The 20,631-nt window shown below is 32.9% G+C and overlaps 1 protein-coding gene across 1 annotated transcript in view; it reads right to left on the bottom strand.

The window, feature by feature from the left end:
- The window catches only part of Smp_148650 (hypothetical protein), an 88,496-nt gene that overhangs the window by 16,467 nt on the left and 51,398 nt on the right, over nt 1-20,631 (bottom strand). Inside the window, exons 16-24 of the mRNA XM_018794718.1 lie at nt 18,919-19,234; nt 17,344-17,489; nt 12,673-13,130; nt 11,622-11,984; nt 9,907-10,140; nt 7,160-7,755; nt 4,884-5,063; nt 1,670-2,020; nt 393-488 (exon numbers count right to left, since the gene is read on the bottom strand). Of these exons, the coding sequence (XP_018649102.1) occupies nt 393-488; nt 1,670-2,020; nt 4,884-5,063; nt 7,160-7,755; nt 9,907-10,140; nt 11,622-11,984; nt 12,673-13,130; nt 17,344-17,489; nt 18,919-19,234 (2,740 nt within the window). The remainder of the gene's footprint in view (nt 1-392; nt 489-1,669; nt 2,021-4,883; nt 5,064-7,159; nt 7,756-9,906; nt 10,141-11,621; nt 11,985-12,672; nt 13,131-17,343; nt 17,490-18,918; nt 19,235-20,631) is intronic.

Below are 20,631 nucleotides of genomic sequence, written 5' to 3'. Positions count from 1 at the left end.
ATACATTTCTGTCTGATTGTGCATCGATTATGGATCATAGCTTTATGAAACAGCTATATATACTGAACAAAATGATAATTAAATGAAGAAACAACAATCAGACCTATACTGATAATCAATTTTAAATATTATTACGTTTCTTAGATCAAATATAATCTAACTGCTACATATTCCAACATACCAGAGAATTAAATAGACATGTGATTTTAAATGGAACATGAATATTTTAATTCTCATCTGTAAATGTATTGTATTGACACGAGAACTTAATTCAAGAAGTCTATGTTTAAGATTATCCTGATAAATAAACAGTAACAATCCAAACTACAATTTTGTTGTCTAAGACTGAGAGAAAAACTAAAGCAAAATAAAACAAAAAATGGATTACTCACAGAATCTACATCAGAAATTGCATCTTGTATAAGATCAAGGCTACTAACTGAACCGCTCTTACATTGATTATCATCGAGTATATTTCGAAAACAATTCTGAAAGAATAATGACAGTAATATAAAACGATCACTTTATATATATATATATATATATATATATATATCGGTGCAAGATTACTTATAGTTATATTATTAAAATAAAGACAACAAATGAACAGAATAAATTTTGAATGATTCTTCACGCGTTTAGCGTTTAACCAATTATAGTTCATGGATTACCGTATTATGTTCAAAATGCCACAAGTATATATACAATTTATTGCAAGGGTTTCTAATTCTCTGGATCTTTAATTACGAGATGGATCACCATTGAAATGAAAGTGAACTCATTTTACGAATTTTAAGACAAAACCTGTATCTGGGATTTCATTATTCAAAGTAAAGTACAAACATATATTTATTTTAATAGTTGAGATCACGAGTCAATTGATGCAAGACCACCGTTGAAAACCTGGAAGCACTGGACAGGTTTACTATAATATCCATAAAAACCTCTTCTGATATGTTTATTTGTTCAATAAAAGCATGCACTCGCTTATCCCTATAAACGTCTCTATTATTGTGTCAATTATGATACTATGCATTGTTGACTTCTTGTTTTGATGACAAAGTTCGGTCATCTTATCAGAGAAACGCTCGATAAGCGGGTTTATAGTTGGAATAGTATTCTATGGGAAATCAGTGTCGAAACAAATCTAATAAATAACTTTGTAAGAGTAGATGGACGAAATTTAACTTCCAATCCCCTTATTCTTCTTAATAACATCGTGGAGCGACAAAATACACCTTTATCCAATTTCTTAACTTCAATTAGAACTACATTCCGTAAGCGAACATTCGTATGTTCGACTGTTTAGTAAGTAAACATGAAAAAATCCAAAGATTCAAATTGATAATGTTGTGCCTGTTTATTTAGAGAAAAATACACTGATATCAAGAAGTCACAATTAAAACGATATTAATTAGTTTGACATAAAAAAGTCATTTAAATGAATAAGACAGAAACTAATTAACTCAATTTTATAACCTTATGACAGACATTTTTTCAAGGAATAAATAAATAAGAAACTATTGGCCATCAGATGATATTTACTAGAATTAGGTATCACAGTTTGATCTTTTAGTTATTCAACAAAGTAACTAGATGAACTGGGCAAAAAATTACCGTCTAATTTATAAATAACAAGTAGAAAGAAAAAAGATAAAGAGAAACATACCGAATAAACTGAACCAGATGGAATTGGACTTGATGCATGGAATTGTCGACATAATGTTGGATCTACTTTTAAAGATGATGTATTCTTTACATGGATTGGTGATGAATGTATTCTTGATAAAGGAGTAGTTGTATTATAATTATTCATATCATAAATTGTTAATAATTCAACGAATTTATGTAAAATGACTAAAATATCAGCACATGTGTTAATTTTCAATAGGTTATTTGTAATACGCATATCGAACCGATTAGTAATAGTAGGGATTGTAGAATTTTGATAGATAAATGACGACTTATTATGATGAATATCATTATTATCATTATTATTACTACTACTACTACTATTATCCTAAAATGATTAGGAGAAATAGAGAGGTAAAAAGAGATTACTATGATTATGAGTTATTTTTAGCTGATGTCAATTGAATGATGAAAACTGTTTGAAAAGTATTTAATAACATATTAGAAGACTCAAAAAACCATATGAGTATATACTTATTTGATATTTTGAATCAATTAGTCATAGACAATATAAATTTTGACATGAATAGGTTGTAGTCCCAGTTGTTACACTGGAGTAGTACAGTAAGAGAAAGTTAACATAACGAGGAGAAGAATGAAATTAATTATTCCAATAGTGATAGGAAAGCAAGATGTATTTATTTGGCAATAGAAATACGTGATTTTAAAATTTTAAAAAATTGACTTACAGTGGAATCTGCGGTGTACGTTTTGTCCCATTTGGGACTCGTGAGACTGGGTGTACCTACATCCGAATGCTGATGCTTCAACTGGGATCTGAACCAGATAGCTAATGCATACAGGTAACCGCTAACTTGCTTATTAACATCCAGCTGAGTCTTAAATAGGACCATATGTCCCTTTGATATTTTACTCTTAGATACAGTTTAAATTTAATAAAATTTGTGACTAAAGAACATAACAAGAGGGTCTGTTTAAAATGTATATATGGTAATGGAGACTGACCGATTGCAGCATCAACATAATTGTCAAGTTTGTTTACACTCACTGTCCTTATCTCTTTTATTCAACTTCCTTTTGTGTATTACTCCATACTACTTAATATTGAGTAAACCATCTCATTCTTAATAACTTTAGAGCATGCACTTTGACGTATAGTTGATTTCTTGTAATGTTCTCGTGTATTTACATGAACTAATACTATTCTATTCATCGATTGTCGTGGTTAGGTTCTTGCAACTTTGGTAACAATTGATTTTAGTTTATGTGTAGTTTTTAGATCCTGTTTTAAATGAAACAACTTCCATATCTTTGTGCTCTTAGTCTCCGTTCAATTGCCGATGGTCAGAGTTGATTTTAGGCGCAGCTAACAGCGGTCATTTACGCTATCATATGCTGTAATTAATCTTCATACAACTAATGCAAGAAAAAATTTTCCTTCTGCAGATACATATCTGTCAACTTCTACAGATACCTCATGAGTTGGAGATTATAATTAATTTACGTATATTTTGTAATAATAGAACTGTTCTTTAGGTAAACACAGGATAGGATCATGACATAAAAACTAAGCAACTATTTAATAAGGAAAATATATAGATTGTTGTGAATTCGAAAACGATACGACCACTACGTAAATGACATAGAATTTTCAATATAACATCATGTAAATCCGGTAACAGTAATTACTAGAGGTAGTAAACATACGGAACTAATTTCAGTGATAATCACCAGACTTTTGAAAATGTTATTTAGCAAGAACTTACAAACACTTGTTATTCCTTAAACGTTCTAAAGGATGGGTAGAGAGTAACTTAAAAGACTATGGAAAGAAGGATATTTAAAAAGAAGCCGAAAAGAAGAAATAGAATAATTAACAAACCATATACCACGTACATTGTCATTTTTAGTAACATTATGAAATTTTTAAAGTAGGCATAATCTCACAGGTATCAAATTCTGAATTTTAATAGAAACACATGATAATAAAAATTCTGAAGTAGGTATACGTTACCGCCAACACATCACATTCAACAGCCATACATACTGTTGTTATACAATGACACATGACAAATATATTTCGTGTTTTTATCAAATCTATAACTGTTTCATTTTGTTGAAAAAAAACAGTAGTTTAAAAATCTATTTTACGCTAATGCTAAACTATTAGTTAGTCTCTAAGATTATTTTCTTCTATTTTTCACCGATGTTAACAGAAATTCAATCACAAGAACAATTCAATGTATCGATAGTTTTATCATCCAATGAGGATCAACTTATCACCACCATCATCCTACAGGTTTTTGTCTACTAGAATGGTGACAGGAAAGAAACAAACAAGAAAAATGAGTTTACTATATTGTAAAGCTTACTTATATGATGACAGTATCTCGTTAACACTATGAAAGTTAAATTTTCACGTATAGAAACACTATATGAGTTATTATTTCTAGCTATTCAGTTGTGAATTAGTGCTGTATGACAATTATCGACTATTTTTGGTATATTATTACTTCTAACTCTTTCTTGAAATTACCTTCATTAAATAAATAAAACATATATAATGTCAGAACAATGAGCAAACAAGGTATTCGCTTTTCAATCATTAATTCTAAGTTCAAATGATTGAATCCAAGGAAAGTTAAATGAACTGTCTTTAGTCGCTATGGAGAACGTTTTTCTTCAGTTGAATAATTTACATTACTGATTCCCACATTAAAACTGAGTAAATTCCCTTCTTTTATTATACCTGCAACTTTGTCTTTTGAAATACAGTATTCTTATAATCATTATCTAGTACTCAAGATAAATTATGAACTACCTAAAAGAATGTGTTGTGTGTTGAGAATCCTCTTCGAATAATAAGCTTATTTGTGAAAGTGCTAATCTTTTTTATTTACTTATCGTATGCTGAATGTGTAAAGCGAAGAATCTACACGTCATTCAAAAACTAGGTTGGATATTTGAATTCAATCCCATCTAATTCGGTTTGAGCATCTGGGTGATAACATTAGCGTTTGATCTCTAATCCATTGAGTATGAAATTCGACAATTAATTAACACTCAAATGCCATGCCTTGAAGAACAAAATGAAAAAATTCGTTGTGGAAATATTAAGGAATTATATATAAAGCAGAAATTTACTAAATAATTCTCCTAATTCATGCAATAACACTCTGAAAGAGTGATTTCATAACATAACTCAATCGAAATCTATTAAATAAACTTACAGCTGTATTTGTTACAATAATTGGCTCAGAAAAACATTTTAATTCCAAATGATCTAAGCTTGTTATACAAACAGCTCTATTCAAATCGAATGTATTAAGCCAATGACGAAAATTAATTAATAATGGATGAGAAGAATTGATATCACATAACCGAGGGTTCAATGAATTTGAATTGATTGACTAAAGTTAAGAAAAAAAATGTTAGAAGATATTGACTTTACAATAAAATCAAAGTAATGATTATAATCTGTTATTTTTCTTCAGAAATGTGTTATTTACCCAGTTTTACTAAACGATGAATGGATGTTAAATACTAAAATACAATATATTGTAGTGCCGTGCTTCATTAATAGTTCGCTTCGATAACCGTTATTAATACCAATCTTAACGGTGCATAATATCAGAAGGCAAAAGGAAGCGGTAGCTACATTTTTATTAACAAATGACGTAGACCAGCAAGCTGTGAGCACATGAGCAAATGTTAGCGAGCGAAACGAAGATAATGTGTAGTGGAGATGGCTGGGAAGTCAACTTGAGAGCGAAGCGAAAATAATGCGTATTGGAGATGGCGGGGAAGCCAACTCATTTTAAGCAAGCGTTAATCAACATTTATAGTCAGACAAAAATGAATGACAGACATACGTTGAATAAGATACGAAGTGTGCACACATATACGCTCATATAAAAATATAGTCAAGGTTAATAAGCGAATAATGAACAAAATATGACTCGTAATGTATAGGTTAATTAGCTTGGCCAGTAGCTAGAATAAAGTATATGGGCTTAACATAACAACCGATACTACAATATCAATAGTGTTACATGAAAGTAGTTATTTATTTCACGTTATTCGTTTATACAACTTCTGAGGTGTTAAAAGTTTTATTAAACATGTAAATTTACATACGAAATTGAGTTTAAGGAAAGAATATCAACATAGTGATTGGTTTTACAATGATGGTCAACTGTGCAACTTTTAAAAATGGATCGTTTTGTGAGAATGTAAACAGATAAATATACAGATAAAAGATTAATTTTGTTCTAATTTATGTGTTCATTAACTTTAATTTGGCTTAAATAAATGACAATTTGAATAGAAGACTTTGTATAAGATCAAGCGGAAAACAAGATAAACTATTTATTGAATGATAGGGATCGTAGCAGTATTATTTTTAAACAGTAGGATTATTTGAATCAATTCACTGATTTATGGTGTCTTAAGATGATACAGCTATTTAAGATTATAGTGGTGGGAATTGTGATAGGACTTTCTCTAGAAATCCAGTCATATTTGAATTCACTAAGCCTCGAAACTATAAACTGAGACCATAAAAGATACTAGAACTAATCAAGTTGTAAAATGTTATCTACTACATAAAATCAATAAAAATTATCATAAGTTGATAGATCGTGAAAAAAATAGGAATAGGTATTTACTTGCTGCTAGATCAAATTAGGTTTTTACAAATGCAATGAACGTATCAAAATACATAACACGAAAGATGGCTAAGTACAATTGACTACTCATGCAATACCTGATATCTCACTGAATCTCACGAAATATCAGAACATATTTTATTTATTTAAACACATAAATATTGGTACAAAGGGGCACCAGATACATATGCAACACACAAATCTTATTTGATTTGTGTGAGGGCTGTGATACTTCCCGGGTTCCCAAACCGAAGCAGGCGATTTTTTTAGGGGACCACACCCGGAGCCTTTGACCTAAAGGTCTAATTCACAAGATAGTGGAGCATCGTAAGGAGATGCAGTCTCATGGTAGCCTGAGACCAAAAATAGGTTCAAACGCCATTTATTCACTCAGGATACTGGGGCCCATGTGCACCATTGGTCTGGAGTTAGGATTTTCTAACTCCCCTAGGTGGACTCTCCTTGTCCACCAACCCGGTTAAAGCGCCGGACATTCGCTTTTCGTCCATTCAATTTCGTAAACAACAGTAATGCCACGAGAAGGCAGTGAGTATTTAGTTTACAGCTATATAGAATCACTATCAATTAAAAATATAAGTGTTTGTTTATATTTTTAACTAACCTAGAATTCTAGCGGGAAAATGGTGAGACATTCTGTGCCGTTGTGGCAAAACAAAATAATTCAAGAACATGGATAAAAATTTAAAGTATAGACATTTCTAACTTTATCCCAATTGATAGTCACTTCTTATCAATCATAAACTTTACCATTTTCTACTAATGTACTTTTATATCAAACAGGAAATAGTTTTTTTTTAATTTGAAAAAAAACAACTTACAGTAAATTTAAATGGGAATACAAATATGGCCAGATTATTAATAAATGCCATAACTAGCATTCCAGGTTGTACATCGACTTGATTAATATCATTATTATTTATTGATGGACAAATTGTCAACATTTCCATAGCTGTATTTACAGTAATACTAGCTGATTCACAACCAATCATAAAGTGTAAAACAGGCATTTGGTAATTTACAGAAGTCGGTTTATTTGTCGATAAGATAAAGTATTCTGGATAAGGCATTGAAAATGTAGCTGTTAAATGTTCAAAGTGTAAATGTTGAGAGAATAGGCAAGCTGGTGCATAATAACTCGGATATTCTTCTGCAATGAATGACAAACTAGGAGTTTGATATAAACTACAAAATCGAATAAACCAATTAGGTAAACCTGTTAAATAATTAAAATTATTGTTAGTATTTGTAGTGGTAGTAGTAGAATGTGAAGAATTAACTGGAGTTGTTAGATTGGGATTGCCAATATTTGAAAAAATATCCCAACGATTATTTAAACTGAATAGTGGCCAATAAACAAAACAAACGTCTTGAATTCGAAGAGTCAAAATGAATTCGTCATCATACGTTGAATTACCTTGATAAAAAAAACAGAAATGACTATAAATATAGCTGAAGTATTCCCAACACTCATTCTAGAATTCACCACTGGATACCATCCAAATACATTAACATTTGTGATGAATAAATTGAGAAAATTCGCTCAGGTTATATATACATATATATCCTGCTTATGTTTATCTATTTGTACCATTGTAGTGGATACTAAGGTTGAAATAACTCATTAGCATATAAAAGGTAAGTGTTAATAATCCCAAGTAGCTTCGAAATTTTTTAAGAAAGATTATCACATAATGTCAGGCGATTTAATAAACTACATTAATCAGTTCATCTAGAGATATGAACACTGTGTGCACGGTTCAATGTCAGCAAGAACTGCAGTAGTATGTATTTGTTGGGAAAATCCTGCAAATTTCTCGCAATAGACATGACAAGCTCAGGAAACACTAAGGAGCATTCTATCCAATCAGCGTTTGATTAGAATTTTTGCTAGAAATATCACAAGAATGAAAAGTCACATGTAGAGGTTGTGATTGGCTGATTACTACACTGCTACTATGTTTAGTAGTATTCTAGAACTTTCAGGAAAACCCAAGGGCTTCTAAAATACTATAAAAATCCTATATTTTCTGTACATAAAACGAACCTTTGGAGTAAAGTGCTTTCCGCATATTTGTGCCTGTTCTCTCGTGTTCAAGTCGCTGTGTAGTTCTAGCTTGGGGGTTACGAAACTAGCTTAGGATCCGAATATAGCGTTCAATCATCAAGACGTATCAGTATTCATTTTGAAAACAAACATTTGGTGATAAATCGCGAAAAACACTTTCGGGTGTTTGAAGAAGTACATTACAATATGACGTGACAATGAGCAAATCACAGAAGTACTTTCACATTGTTATTGATTAACATTTTACCAATAATAGTGAAATGATAAGTTTGGGAAATTAGAACAAGAAAAAAGTGATATGTAAATTTATAATATGTATTTAGAAAAAAAATTAAACATGGATAAGTTTCTAACGTTGACTTTTGTTGTAGTTAGAATAATCAATCATCCAATGAATTGGAATAGTTATTTAGTTAATTATTTTTAAATACAACAGATCAATTTGTTTGTCACATCCGTACAAAAAACTACATATAGTTAAGCACCACTTGACTGAATCAGTGAAAATCGTAGCTAGAGTTCTATGGATAAAATGTTATAATGAATGATGAGGACTGTTAATTATAACTGAGTGACTTTTTCGTTTTAATTTGGCAGCCTTCAGCAGCACACGCCTGAGACCCCATCAGGAATTGGACTTGGAAACTTTATATCAAGTGGCAGGGGCTTTACATTTTGAACGTTAAGTTAGCAGTCAGTAACGTATAATTTTAACTTCAATTAATTAACAATATTGAGCGATCATCATATTTTGCAATAGACGGTCAAAGACTGTTGATTACAGCTTCTTATTAGAACTTTGGAAATTCTCCTCAAAGTCGGTCACTAATGAGCACATGGTTATTAATGTTAAGATAAGAGCTTAGTGGGATTTCTTCATCGTGAAATGTTTTCAAAGGTTCAGGGGTGTAATTTATTTATTTATTTTAATACATAAATATTGGTACAAAGGGACACCGAATACATATGTGCCATACAAGTCACTTGATTTGTGTGTGTGGGAGCTAGGATACTGCCCAGGTGATTTTCTTGGGGGACCACACCCGGAGCCTTTGACCTAAAGGTCTAATTCACAAGATAGTGGAGTAACGTAAGGACATGCACTCTCATGGTAGCCTGAGACCAAAAATAGGTTCAAACGCCATTTATTCACTCGGGATACTGGAGCCCATGTGCACCATTGGTCTGGAGTTAGGATTTTCTAACTCCCCTAGGTAGACCCTCCGTGTCCACCAACCCGGTTAGAGCTCCGGACATTCGCTTTTCGTCCATTCAATTTCGTAAACAACACCCCCACCACGAGAAGGCAATCAGTAGGACTTCCCTGGTAGTGACTGTATACGAGTGGCCATGTGAGAGCATTTCGAGAGGGAGAGATGATTCTCCCCACCCTCGGCCGTACCAGGGCCTTTGGGGAGATGTAATAATTACAGTGCGTCTGGAAAAGGTTTTGAAGATTAGTCTTAAAATAAAAAATACAAAATTTCCCAAGTTTTATACCTGAATCAGATAAACGATGAATTTGTCTATGTTCTAAAGCCATGCTAAAAGTCGGTTCATTCGATGAATTCGTGGTAGATACACCAACTTGATGAAGTGTTGAACCATACGGATAACCAATAGAATCCCATGAAAGATGAATTAAGACTGGCCATAAATTCACTGACGAATCTGATGATGATTGGTGAGCGTTATCAGCAGAACTATGTTTATCAGAATTCGGATTTTGGCTACCTAAAGGATTTCGAGAACCATTTAAAAAAAGATCATTGAAAACGCTGGTTAAGTTTTAACAGACAAGATTACTTAGAATAAAACGAGTTGAAGATAGCAATATTTCAGGTTATGGGGTTAGTATAAAAATCAATGAAGCTTACAGCTGTGAAAATAGACAAACTTGTCTATATGATTGTTAGTGGTACGGTAAGGATAATAGAATTGAATACATTTTAAAGGAGAACACCGATTTTCAGCTAAATCATCTAATCCCAAACAACTGTTTATAGTTGCTTTGTGGAATTCAATGAAGGTTTCACAGTCTAATGTCATGTTATCGTTTGTTCACTCATAGACTTATATTAACCAATTCTTGTCAAGTGAAGAAATGAAATTAATCAGTTTCATTCTAATCTGAAAGTTGTAAATGTTTCGATAGTCGAAATAAACTACAAATTACCAATGGTCAAATGGAAGTTCTATTCGTAGGTACGTTGACTGTTATATGAAGAGTTGCTTACTAGAAGATATGAAGTCAAAATGATATGAATTATTATATAGTTATGAAACTTGGTAATAACCTACATATTTATGTATCGAAAAACGAAGTAAGAATAAGATGTGATCTCAATTATTACTAAATGAATGTCTACGGCGTAACAGTTCAGTTAGAAACAACAATGGTGGTTTAATAGCAGGATGAAAAGTGTTTGAAATGATGATAAGACTAACCACACAAGCAACTCGAAAACTTTTGAAGATTTAGGGCAATGAAACAGTGAACTAAATATGAATATAGCTACTAGTGCTTCGCTCAAGTTAAAAATTTATAACTAATGAACATTGGTAAAACATTATATGTGAAAAAATTATATTTGAAATAGTCTCAGCGATTGAAATTTAAATAATTCCAACATTTCGTCCAGCTAACTTGTCCAGATATTGTAATAAAAATGTGTTATGGACGACTACACAATGTAAATCGATTTAATTTAATAGGCAACAACGTCTACAAGTAGTTGACTAATTCACCCAGAATGATGAAATAAAAACAGTTGGTTCAAACCTGTAACTCAACGGCTGATTGGATAGAATTTTGAAGTAATGGACGAAGTTTACAGTGAAAGGACAATAATTCAGTTCCAGATAAAGGAACTGTTAATACGGAGAAAAAATCTACACATACACTTCCAAAACTCTCGTCACGAATTGTAGAATATACTCATTCTGGTTTAACTGTTACTTTGCTTCTTTGAATGGGTTGTTAATTAGCTCATGTTAACCAATTGAGGACTATTATGGATTGATTGTCATTGTCAATTAAGCTTATGTACAAGTAAAGAACACTGTAATTGAACGGTGTTTTAATATTTTGATATTTTCCTGAAATAGTACTGTATGTGAAAGTAAGATGCACTACTCTAACTCTAAGAAAACCAACAACAAAAAACCATAACCAGTTGAATAATGTGAAAATATCTAACAAATATGATACTTACAACTATAAGATATATCGAATTCACCAACTTCCATTTCAACATAGTTTAAATTTGGATTGGAATTATGCGAAAGTTCAGTAAATAATGTTGTATTAGAAGCATTTATAATCACTGTTTCAGTCAGTCGAATTCCTCCCACAGAGGATGATGATGATTCAGGAAGGAATGTTGTTAATTGTAAAGAGTTTATATCTAATTGCAAACAAATAGAGGATTGAAATTGAACAGATGTATTCGTTAATGGTCCTAGCACTTTATGATCTGCCCCATGGGTAGTGCTATTGTTAGTACGATGATCACCAGTAAATCGTTGACGATTTTTATACAACAAGGAGTGTTGGTTTAAATTTATATTATTCCTGTCTGTAAGCGTAGAATAGAAACAAATAAAGGTAAACACGCTGATATTTCTGAAAAATAAATCTATTTGGATTGTTTCCAGCCATTCAAAACCATGATGTATTGCTGGTATGAAGAAGATGGATTGATACATTCTATGAAAGCCTCTTAAAGATAGACAATTGTGGTGATACTTATATGGTAAAAAATTTTATCTACTAAGGAGGGTGTGATAAATTATCCCATTAAAAATGTGACCTGACAAACTACTAGTGACTGAGGTGATCAAACTGATAAGTGCTCAAAGAGCTGATCTGTGAAATCTTAACAGAAAAGATAATAGAAAACTAAACAACTGGTATTCGAGTTGTCATTTCTATGTAGAGCATTCAACCAAGTTAGAACTTAGAAAATATCAGATGAAGAACATAGAGTAACCAATGATTCTTTAAATATAACCATTGTACTGAATCCAGCCAATACAAGACTAAACACCATATAGACCACATTATTTGATTCCGGTCAATCAGAACATTCAAGTATAGAAACTTAGCATATAAATTTATGTTACACTGGACTGAGAAAAATCACTAAACAATATTTCTAAATAGACAGTTGACAGAAATGTAGTTATATGAATAGTTTGCACTAAGAGTAAACATTAATAAATTGAACATATACAGTTTAAGGTATGATCACTAAAATGACTCACTGTTAACATTTCTTCGTAAATCATTTGACCATGAGATTTTACTATTAAAACGGTTTGCATCCTCTTTATTATATTTTGTGTAATGATTGCTAATAGTATTGTCTTTGATATTAAAAGTATTATTATATAATTCGTTTAAATCATTCTCAGCATAATCACTATCCTCTTCTTCATCACTTTTAACTGAATGGTAATGTAAACCACTTGGGTGATGATTTACATTATAATAACCAATTGGTGATATTGCTTCAAGTTCAGCGGCTGCTCGTGCAGCATCTGGATGAGCATAGATAGTGGCTAAAGGAGCAGGATCACTTAAAAACCAATAACGATGATCCGATTGTAAATCTGTCACAGAATCTACTGTTTGACAAGTATGATTTGGACGTTTTAATGTTGCACGTAGGCGACGATCATTAGGTAACAATGATTGCCATAATAAAAGATCATACATTAGTCTGTAAAATGTATAGAAATATACTTAATATATATATAACATAACAAAAACTAAATTTCCATAACTTTTATAAAATAAAATAAATTTGAAAATTAACTGAAAGTAATAAACAATCTGATCTGGTTATTAGTAAGTTTGTAGGCATCATTACCAAGTTTTGATTTGATAATTTTGAATAAATTGAGCATTGGGTAGATCGTTATAAATAAATTAATATATTTGTAATATCCCAATGAGTAGAAAAATTAGATTTTCTGACGTTTAAGCCACTTCTTCAGAGAACAAATAACCAAATTAATATTAATCCAAGTTTAAATAGTACAACGGAAAAACACTAATATTATGTGATCAATCATAAAACAGGTTTGAATAAATCACTGTCATGTCATTTAATAATTTTCCTATGAGAGTAATTAGAAGTATACTAAAACAAAATGGTTCAGTACGTTATAATAATAATTAGAATGAAATGCCATGGATTGGTACTGCAGTTTTACAATACCGTCATTGCACAACAGAAGAATCTTAAAACAACACAGAATTAAAGTATATTACAAAACAACGAACACACTTCGAAATACTTTAGTTCGATTAAAAGAAAAAATCCCATTCATGTCTACACAGAACTGCGTCTACAAACTAGGTTGTGTCGATTATGATGCCTTCTATATCGGAGGGTCATCTAGCGAAATCTTGACTCGTGCCAAAGAACATATTAGGTACATAAAGAAACCTTCTAACAATCCCTTAGAACTGGATAGACTTCAAATTAAATCGGCAATAGCAGTTCACGCCATTTTCAAAAACCATCAAATCGATTTTAAATATCTCAAAATATTACAAAAAGGCTTTTCCAATTACAAAGAAAGGAGAGTAGCTGAAGCGTTCTATATAATCCTTAATCCTACTTCTCTCAATAGAAAGGAAGGCCTTACCATACATCCTACTTGGACTATCTATTCTAGTCACCTAGTCTGATATTATTTAAAATTCACACAATTACCTTACAAATTAAGCTCTATCATTTGTCATTATAAAAGTCACACATTTTTCATCTTTAACAGTGCACACATACACAAATTTACATACATGTCGCTTATGATCACCTTGACCGAAATGAAATGACATGACATTGATTTATTCAGACCTGTTTTATGATTGGTCACATAATATTCGTATTGTTCCGTTGTACTATTTAAACTTGGATTAATATTAATTTGGCTTTTGTTCTCTGAAGAAGTGGCTTACACTGAGTCACGAAACGTCAGAAAATCTAGTTTTTCTACTCATTGGGATATTACAAATATATTATTTATTTATAACAATCCGATCACATAAAAATTACTGAAAACGAAAACAATGTTTATATGAACGTTAAAGTGAAAAAAATGTTTTATGCATTGGCAATGTTAACAAACTTGAAAATGGGGTTAGCAACCCATCCCGTAGAAAACTAACTCGCTAAAAAAACGCTGACCAGACAAAATAATTCTAACCATTTCAACTCTGCCCTCCGAGTTCAAAGAAGAATTATGACGCCTCATGATGAAAGCCGAGATTCTTCGGAAGTCACGAGGCCGATGCCCCTTCTAACAACCACAGCAACACTCTTTATAGGTACACGAAACGTCCGAACAATGTGGGAGACCAGGAAGACCAGTCAAATAGCAACGGAAATGAGGAGATACAAATCGGCAGTAGTTGGAATCAGTGAAACTCATTGGACACAAGCTGGACACTAAAGGCTAGATACGGGAGAGATGCTGCTGTACTCCGGTCACGAAGAGGAAACTGCTCCACACACTCACGGAGTTGCTCTAACGCTGTCCAGAGAAGCACGAAATGCACTTGTAGGATGGGAATATCAGTGATCCAGAATTATCAAAGCATCATTCAAAACAAAGAAGAAGGCGATCACATTAAATGTTATCCAATGTTATGCACCCACCAATGATAGCAACGAAGATGATAAACACCAGTTCTACTCGAGACTTCAATCAATCATAGCTAAGTGCTCAAGAAAGGACCTCACAATCCTGAGGGGAGATCTAAATGCTAAAGTCGGAGTGCACAACACAGGACATGGACTAGGAGAGAGAAATGAAAATGGGGAGAAATTTGTAGATATATGTTCATTCAACAAATTGGTTATAGGCGGCACAATATTTCCATACAAACGCATACACAAATTACATGGATCTTACCGGACCACACCACAGAGAACCAGGTTGATCATATTTGTATCAACAAAAAATTCAGGAGGATAATGAAAGATGTGAGAAGCAGGAGAGGAGCTGATATCGCTTCACATCACCATCTGGTTGTGGCCAAGATGAAAATGAAGCTAAAGAAACACTGGACAACTGGGGAAACGGCATAACAAAGGTTCAATACAGCCTTCCTTCGAGATACTCACAAACTTAACCAATTCAAGATAACTCTCAACAACAGGTTTCAAGCTCTACAGGATCTACTGAAAGAACAAGAAACTACGATGGAGAACAGTTGAAAGAGATCAAAGAAGTACTAACTTCAACGTGTCAGGAGGTTCTTGGTCCTAAGAAGCATCATCATAAAGAATGGATCTCTATGGGAACCCTGGACGAGATTGAAGAAAGGAAGAGCAAGAAGATAGCAGTTAACAATAGTCGAACACGAGTAGAGAAAGTCAAGGAGCATTAAAGCGGACAAGCAGGAATACATGGGAGAACTAGCAACGACGAAGCAAAAAGCTGCAAAAGAAGGGAATATGAAGCAACTATATGATACAACAAAGAAACTAGCAGGAAGATATGGCAAACCGGAGAGACTAAGCAAGAACAAAGAAGGAAAGACAATCACGGAGATTCAAGAACAGAGGAAAAGATGGGCAGAATACTTCGAGGAACTGCTGAATAGACCAGCCCCATTGAATCCACCGAACATCGAAGCAGCATACACAGACCTTCCCATAGATGTCACTCCACCTGCGATCGAAGAAGATGGCCATCAGACAAATCAAGAGTGGGAAAGCGGCAGGACCTGACAATATACTGGCTAAAGCACTGAAGTCAGACATTGAAGTAACTGCAAACATGCTTCACCTTTTATTCAAGAAGATTTGGGAAGAGGAACAAGTGCCAACGGACTGGAAAGAAGGATACCTCATCAAGATACCAAAGAAAGAAGATCTAAGCAAATGTGAGAATTACAGAGGCATCACACTGTTGTCAGTTCCAGGAAAATTTTTCAACAGAGTGCTGCTGAATCGGATGAAAGACGCAGTAGGTGCCCAACTTCGAGATCAACAGGCTGGATTCCGTAAGGATCAGTCATGCACAGACTAAATTCCGACACTACGGATCATCGTGGAACAATCTGTTGAGTGGAACTCATCACTATACATCAACTTCACTGACTATGAGAGGGCGTTTGACAGCGTGGACAGGAGAACATTATGGAAACTTCGTCGACACTATGGAGTTCTTCAGAAGATTGTCAACATTATCCGGAACTCATACGACGGACTACAGTGCAGACTCGTGCATGGAGGACAGCTGACAGACGCATTTCCAGTAAGGATCGGAGTCAGACAAGGCTGTCTACTCTCCCCCTTCCTCTTTCTTCTGGTGGTTGACTGGATTATGAAAACGTCGACATCTGAGGGGAAGCACAAAATACAATCGACATCCTAAAATCAATTAGACGATTTGGACTCGCAGATCACCTAACCCTTCTATCCCATACAAACGAACAAATACAGACGGAAGTTCACAATCCGTTTTGATTTCTGAAATCGATTGATTGTGTACATGATTTTTATAGGAGAATCCGAAAGTAATTAACCATTCAACTAGAAATAACTAAATGTTAACTTTTATACAGAGGTAAAAAACACTCTTTCACTATGATGTAGCCATAATTTTATGAAAATTGTACAATAAAATGAGCCGAACTAGATATCTCACTACAAAAAACAATTGTTGGCTATTACAGCATAAAACTATTGCCCCAGGTTTTACTAACTTTTTATTAAATGTTTCCAACATTAATATTATTCAAAGCATTCTCATGGATCTATGGACAAAACTAACTCCATTTTAGTTAGAAATAAAGATATTAATTCCATGGCTTATAGTCTAATATGAATTCATTTTATCGTCTGTACTTGTAAACAAACAAAAATTCATCAAGGAATCATTTCAGCATAGACATTGAGTAAAAGTTGAACTAACCGTAGACAAAGTAGTTCTACTGTTTGTTTATGTTCAATTACGATTTCAGCCACAGGTATTTTAAAGTGTACAAATAAGTGAGTATGTATACTAGCGGATTGACGATAGGCGGACATATGAGCTTTATTACCAGGGTAGTAAGTTATCTAAATAAAGAGAAAACAACGAATAAAAACACTGGGAGAAGTACATTTTTAAAAACAAGGTCTGACTAGTCTAGTAAAAACAAGATAAAATAGACACTATGTAGATAGTCTAAAACAACGAGGAACTAGAATAACATAACTCCATCTCACTAATCCAATGCTCTATATTTCACCCTAACATATCACTGATGTTTTGAGAAATACATAAATATGTTTATGCAGTAAATCATACAGAGGTATGTCGAAACAAGTTATGACATTATAGCATGTAGAACAGAAAGAGAAGATCCGTATAGGTAGAAATAGAAGTGGTAAATTATCGCAACTAGTTCACTACATCCAGTCAAATTATAGGAGGATTAACAGAAGTTTTTGAGGATTATTCACAATACTTTACAGATAAAACTATATAACAGTTGAGGGTTTTTTTATATCTAAAACCATGTTGTTCAATGACATGTCTAGTATTGACTTTATAATCGTTCTACCACCAAGACTAATCTAGGTACAGAAAACGTGGGTACATCTGGGCCGATAAGTGGCCATGATAGTTTAGAAAGTTTCAAAAACATTCTAAAATTAGCTACAAAATTAGTATTTATCTAATTAGGATGACACATAGTCTTTCGTTTTTCTAGAATTCTCTAAGTGCCTGTTGAACTCTGACTGGACAAAATATTCTCACCCTTTTAACAACTCGCTAAATTTATCAATTTTATTAATGTATTACATTACATTCATTAAATTTTATGAAGGATAGGCTCCAATTACTTTTATGGCTGTGGTGCTTTGACCACACATTTACCGAAACTTAGTAGTGAAGAAAAATTATATAGTTGTCGACGCTTAATGGTAGAGTGATAAAAAAAGTAATAATATGGGTGATTTTATGATCATTTCAATCCGTATACCTTTAATAATTTGTATATGTATCCTTGAGTTATCAGATTAGAATCGTTGATTCACTATCACATGTTCAAGGTTGGAGTCAGGAAACGACCAATCAGTAATAAAAAACATTTCTGCGAGAATTTTTATCTGTTTGACAGAACAGAATAATAAGTGGTTATCAAATTATGCAGTCTTATGACTCGGTGGCGCATGTAAATCGTACGGTATGCAGGAATCAAAACATAGACATATGTTTAAAAAACGACGAATTAAATAAAGAGTTCAAATCAAGTAACTTCACAAGTGGTTTCTGTCATAGAAAATATTTATGCAGAAGTAAGAAAACATTTTTGAATATTTGATAAATCTTAGGTTTTTTCAATAATCTAAACAATATTAAGGTCATCTATTGTTGAATAGACAAATAATCACTTCATTATTAAAACATTTTCATGATAGCAACCGAGTTACGAAGTGAATAATACATGTTAACATCTTTATTGAATTGATAATTAATACGAGACTAGAAATCACTAACCTGTTTAGAATGAGGTTTTGGTGCATCTTGAGCAAAGTTCTGTCTGACCACCAAAGGAATAAAACAATTTTGTTTAGGATTAGCTTGATTCCATAATGACCATTCAACAGAATGATCATGATTAAATCTGTTTGGATTATAAAATTGATCAGATGATGAAATATACTCATTAAACGTTGTTAGATCAACGCCTACTTCAAATTGAGCAGGTTGTTCTCTAGATGTTGTCTGTTCGTCAAAATCTTTATTCATTGGATTTTCATTTACACACTCGACAAGATCAGTTTGTCCACTGGGAGATATGCGTATATACACTCTGAAAATCAAATTGAATACTGTATAACTGTGTACATGATGAGGTATTACTCAAATGTTCTGTAATCAGTATTTACTTCAAAATACAGTGAACTAGTAACGCAATGCAAACCACGTTGCATTGTAATCAAAGCTTTTTACTGAAATGCTAAAAAATATTTGATTAAACAAATTTATTAAGTTGCCACAAAAAATTAACTTGACGATGTTGACGAAGTTTACTAACTGACGATCTAAATCTACGGATGTTAATGTGAAGTTATCAGTATTGTTATTTCATTAGTAGATGGTTTGAGATTGCGCCAGTATTTCCAAGAAGAAAAGGAAAAAACTTGTTAGATAGCTGAAAATCATTGTTTCTAAAAGTAATGAACATCAATCAGATTCACTAACAATGAAATGTCTTAAGGGAAGGAAAGAATGAAGCCGATTCATGCATCAATGCTTTGAAAATTTCCCGGAAGTATATAAACCGACGGTTCGATTAAAGTTAATTTTAGACGTCAGAAATTCATTTTATTACTTGTAGTGAAATAGTAACTAGTAAGAAATAACATTTTCATTCCTCTTACACCATTACCGATTATTTCAGAGCATTCGTAGCATTTATTTAAAACAATTTTTTCATGCATTTCTTAATACCTGCTCAAAAAATTGATTTGAATAACCCTCAAATGCCATAGTACGATCGAGAGTAGGGGGAATCAACTCCCTGTGGAAATCCTCTTTCATGGCCACGCGTATATAACCACTGTTGGGAAAATTCTACTCGAAGTGGGGGGTCTTCTTCAGGAAATTGAGTGGACGAAAAGCGGATATCTGACGCCTTAATTCGGTTGGTGGATATGGAGGATTCAATTAGGAGAGTTGGAAAACCCTGATTCCAAACTAATGGTGCACACAGGCTCCAAGATCCCAAGGGAATAAATGATGTTTGAACCTACTGTTGGTCATCAGCTACCACGAGACTGTATCTCCTAACGTTACTCCACTGTTTTAAGGATTCAAGCTCTAGGTGAAAGACTCGGGAAGTGGCCCTTTAAAAAACCACTTGTTTCGGTGTGGACACCCGGTCAGTATACTAGCCCTCACACAAACAAATCGAATGATAAAGTGTAGTGAATACGTATTCCGAGCCTCCTTATACCAATAATTATATGTTTATATAAAATGAATGCTCTTATCCTACGTTATCTATATATATTCATTTAAATATTCCTCACCATTCCAAAATTACCAAAAAAAATTTTAAAACTTCATAAATCTAAAATATTAAACAAAATTATTTATTCATTTTACTAAAATAATCTGAAACTTTAACTGCAGAACCTAATAAGAATGAATGTGGATTGGTTGAGGTTAGACATTAACACCGTTGGATGCCGGCTCAGTGGTCTA

This window comes from Schistosoma mansoni, chromosome 1 (assembly GCF_000237925.1).
Source record: "Schistosoma mansoni strain Puerto Rico chromosome 1, complete genome".
In the NCBI taxonomy this organism is placed as follows: Eukaryota; Metazoa; Platyhelminthes; class Trematoda; order Strigeidida; family Schistosomatidae; genus Schistosoma; species Schistosoma mansoni.
The sequence above is the reverse complement of the archived record's forward strand: the minus strand, read 5'-3'. Positions and strand labels throughout refer to the sequence as shown.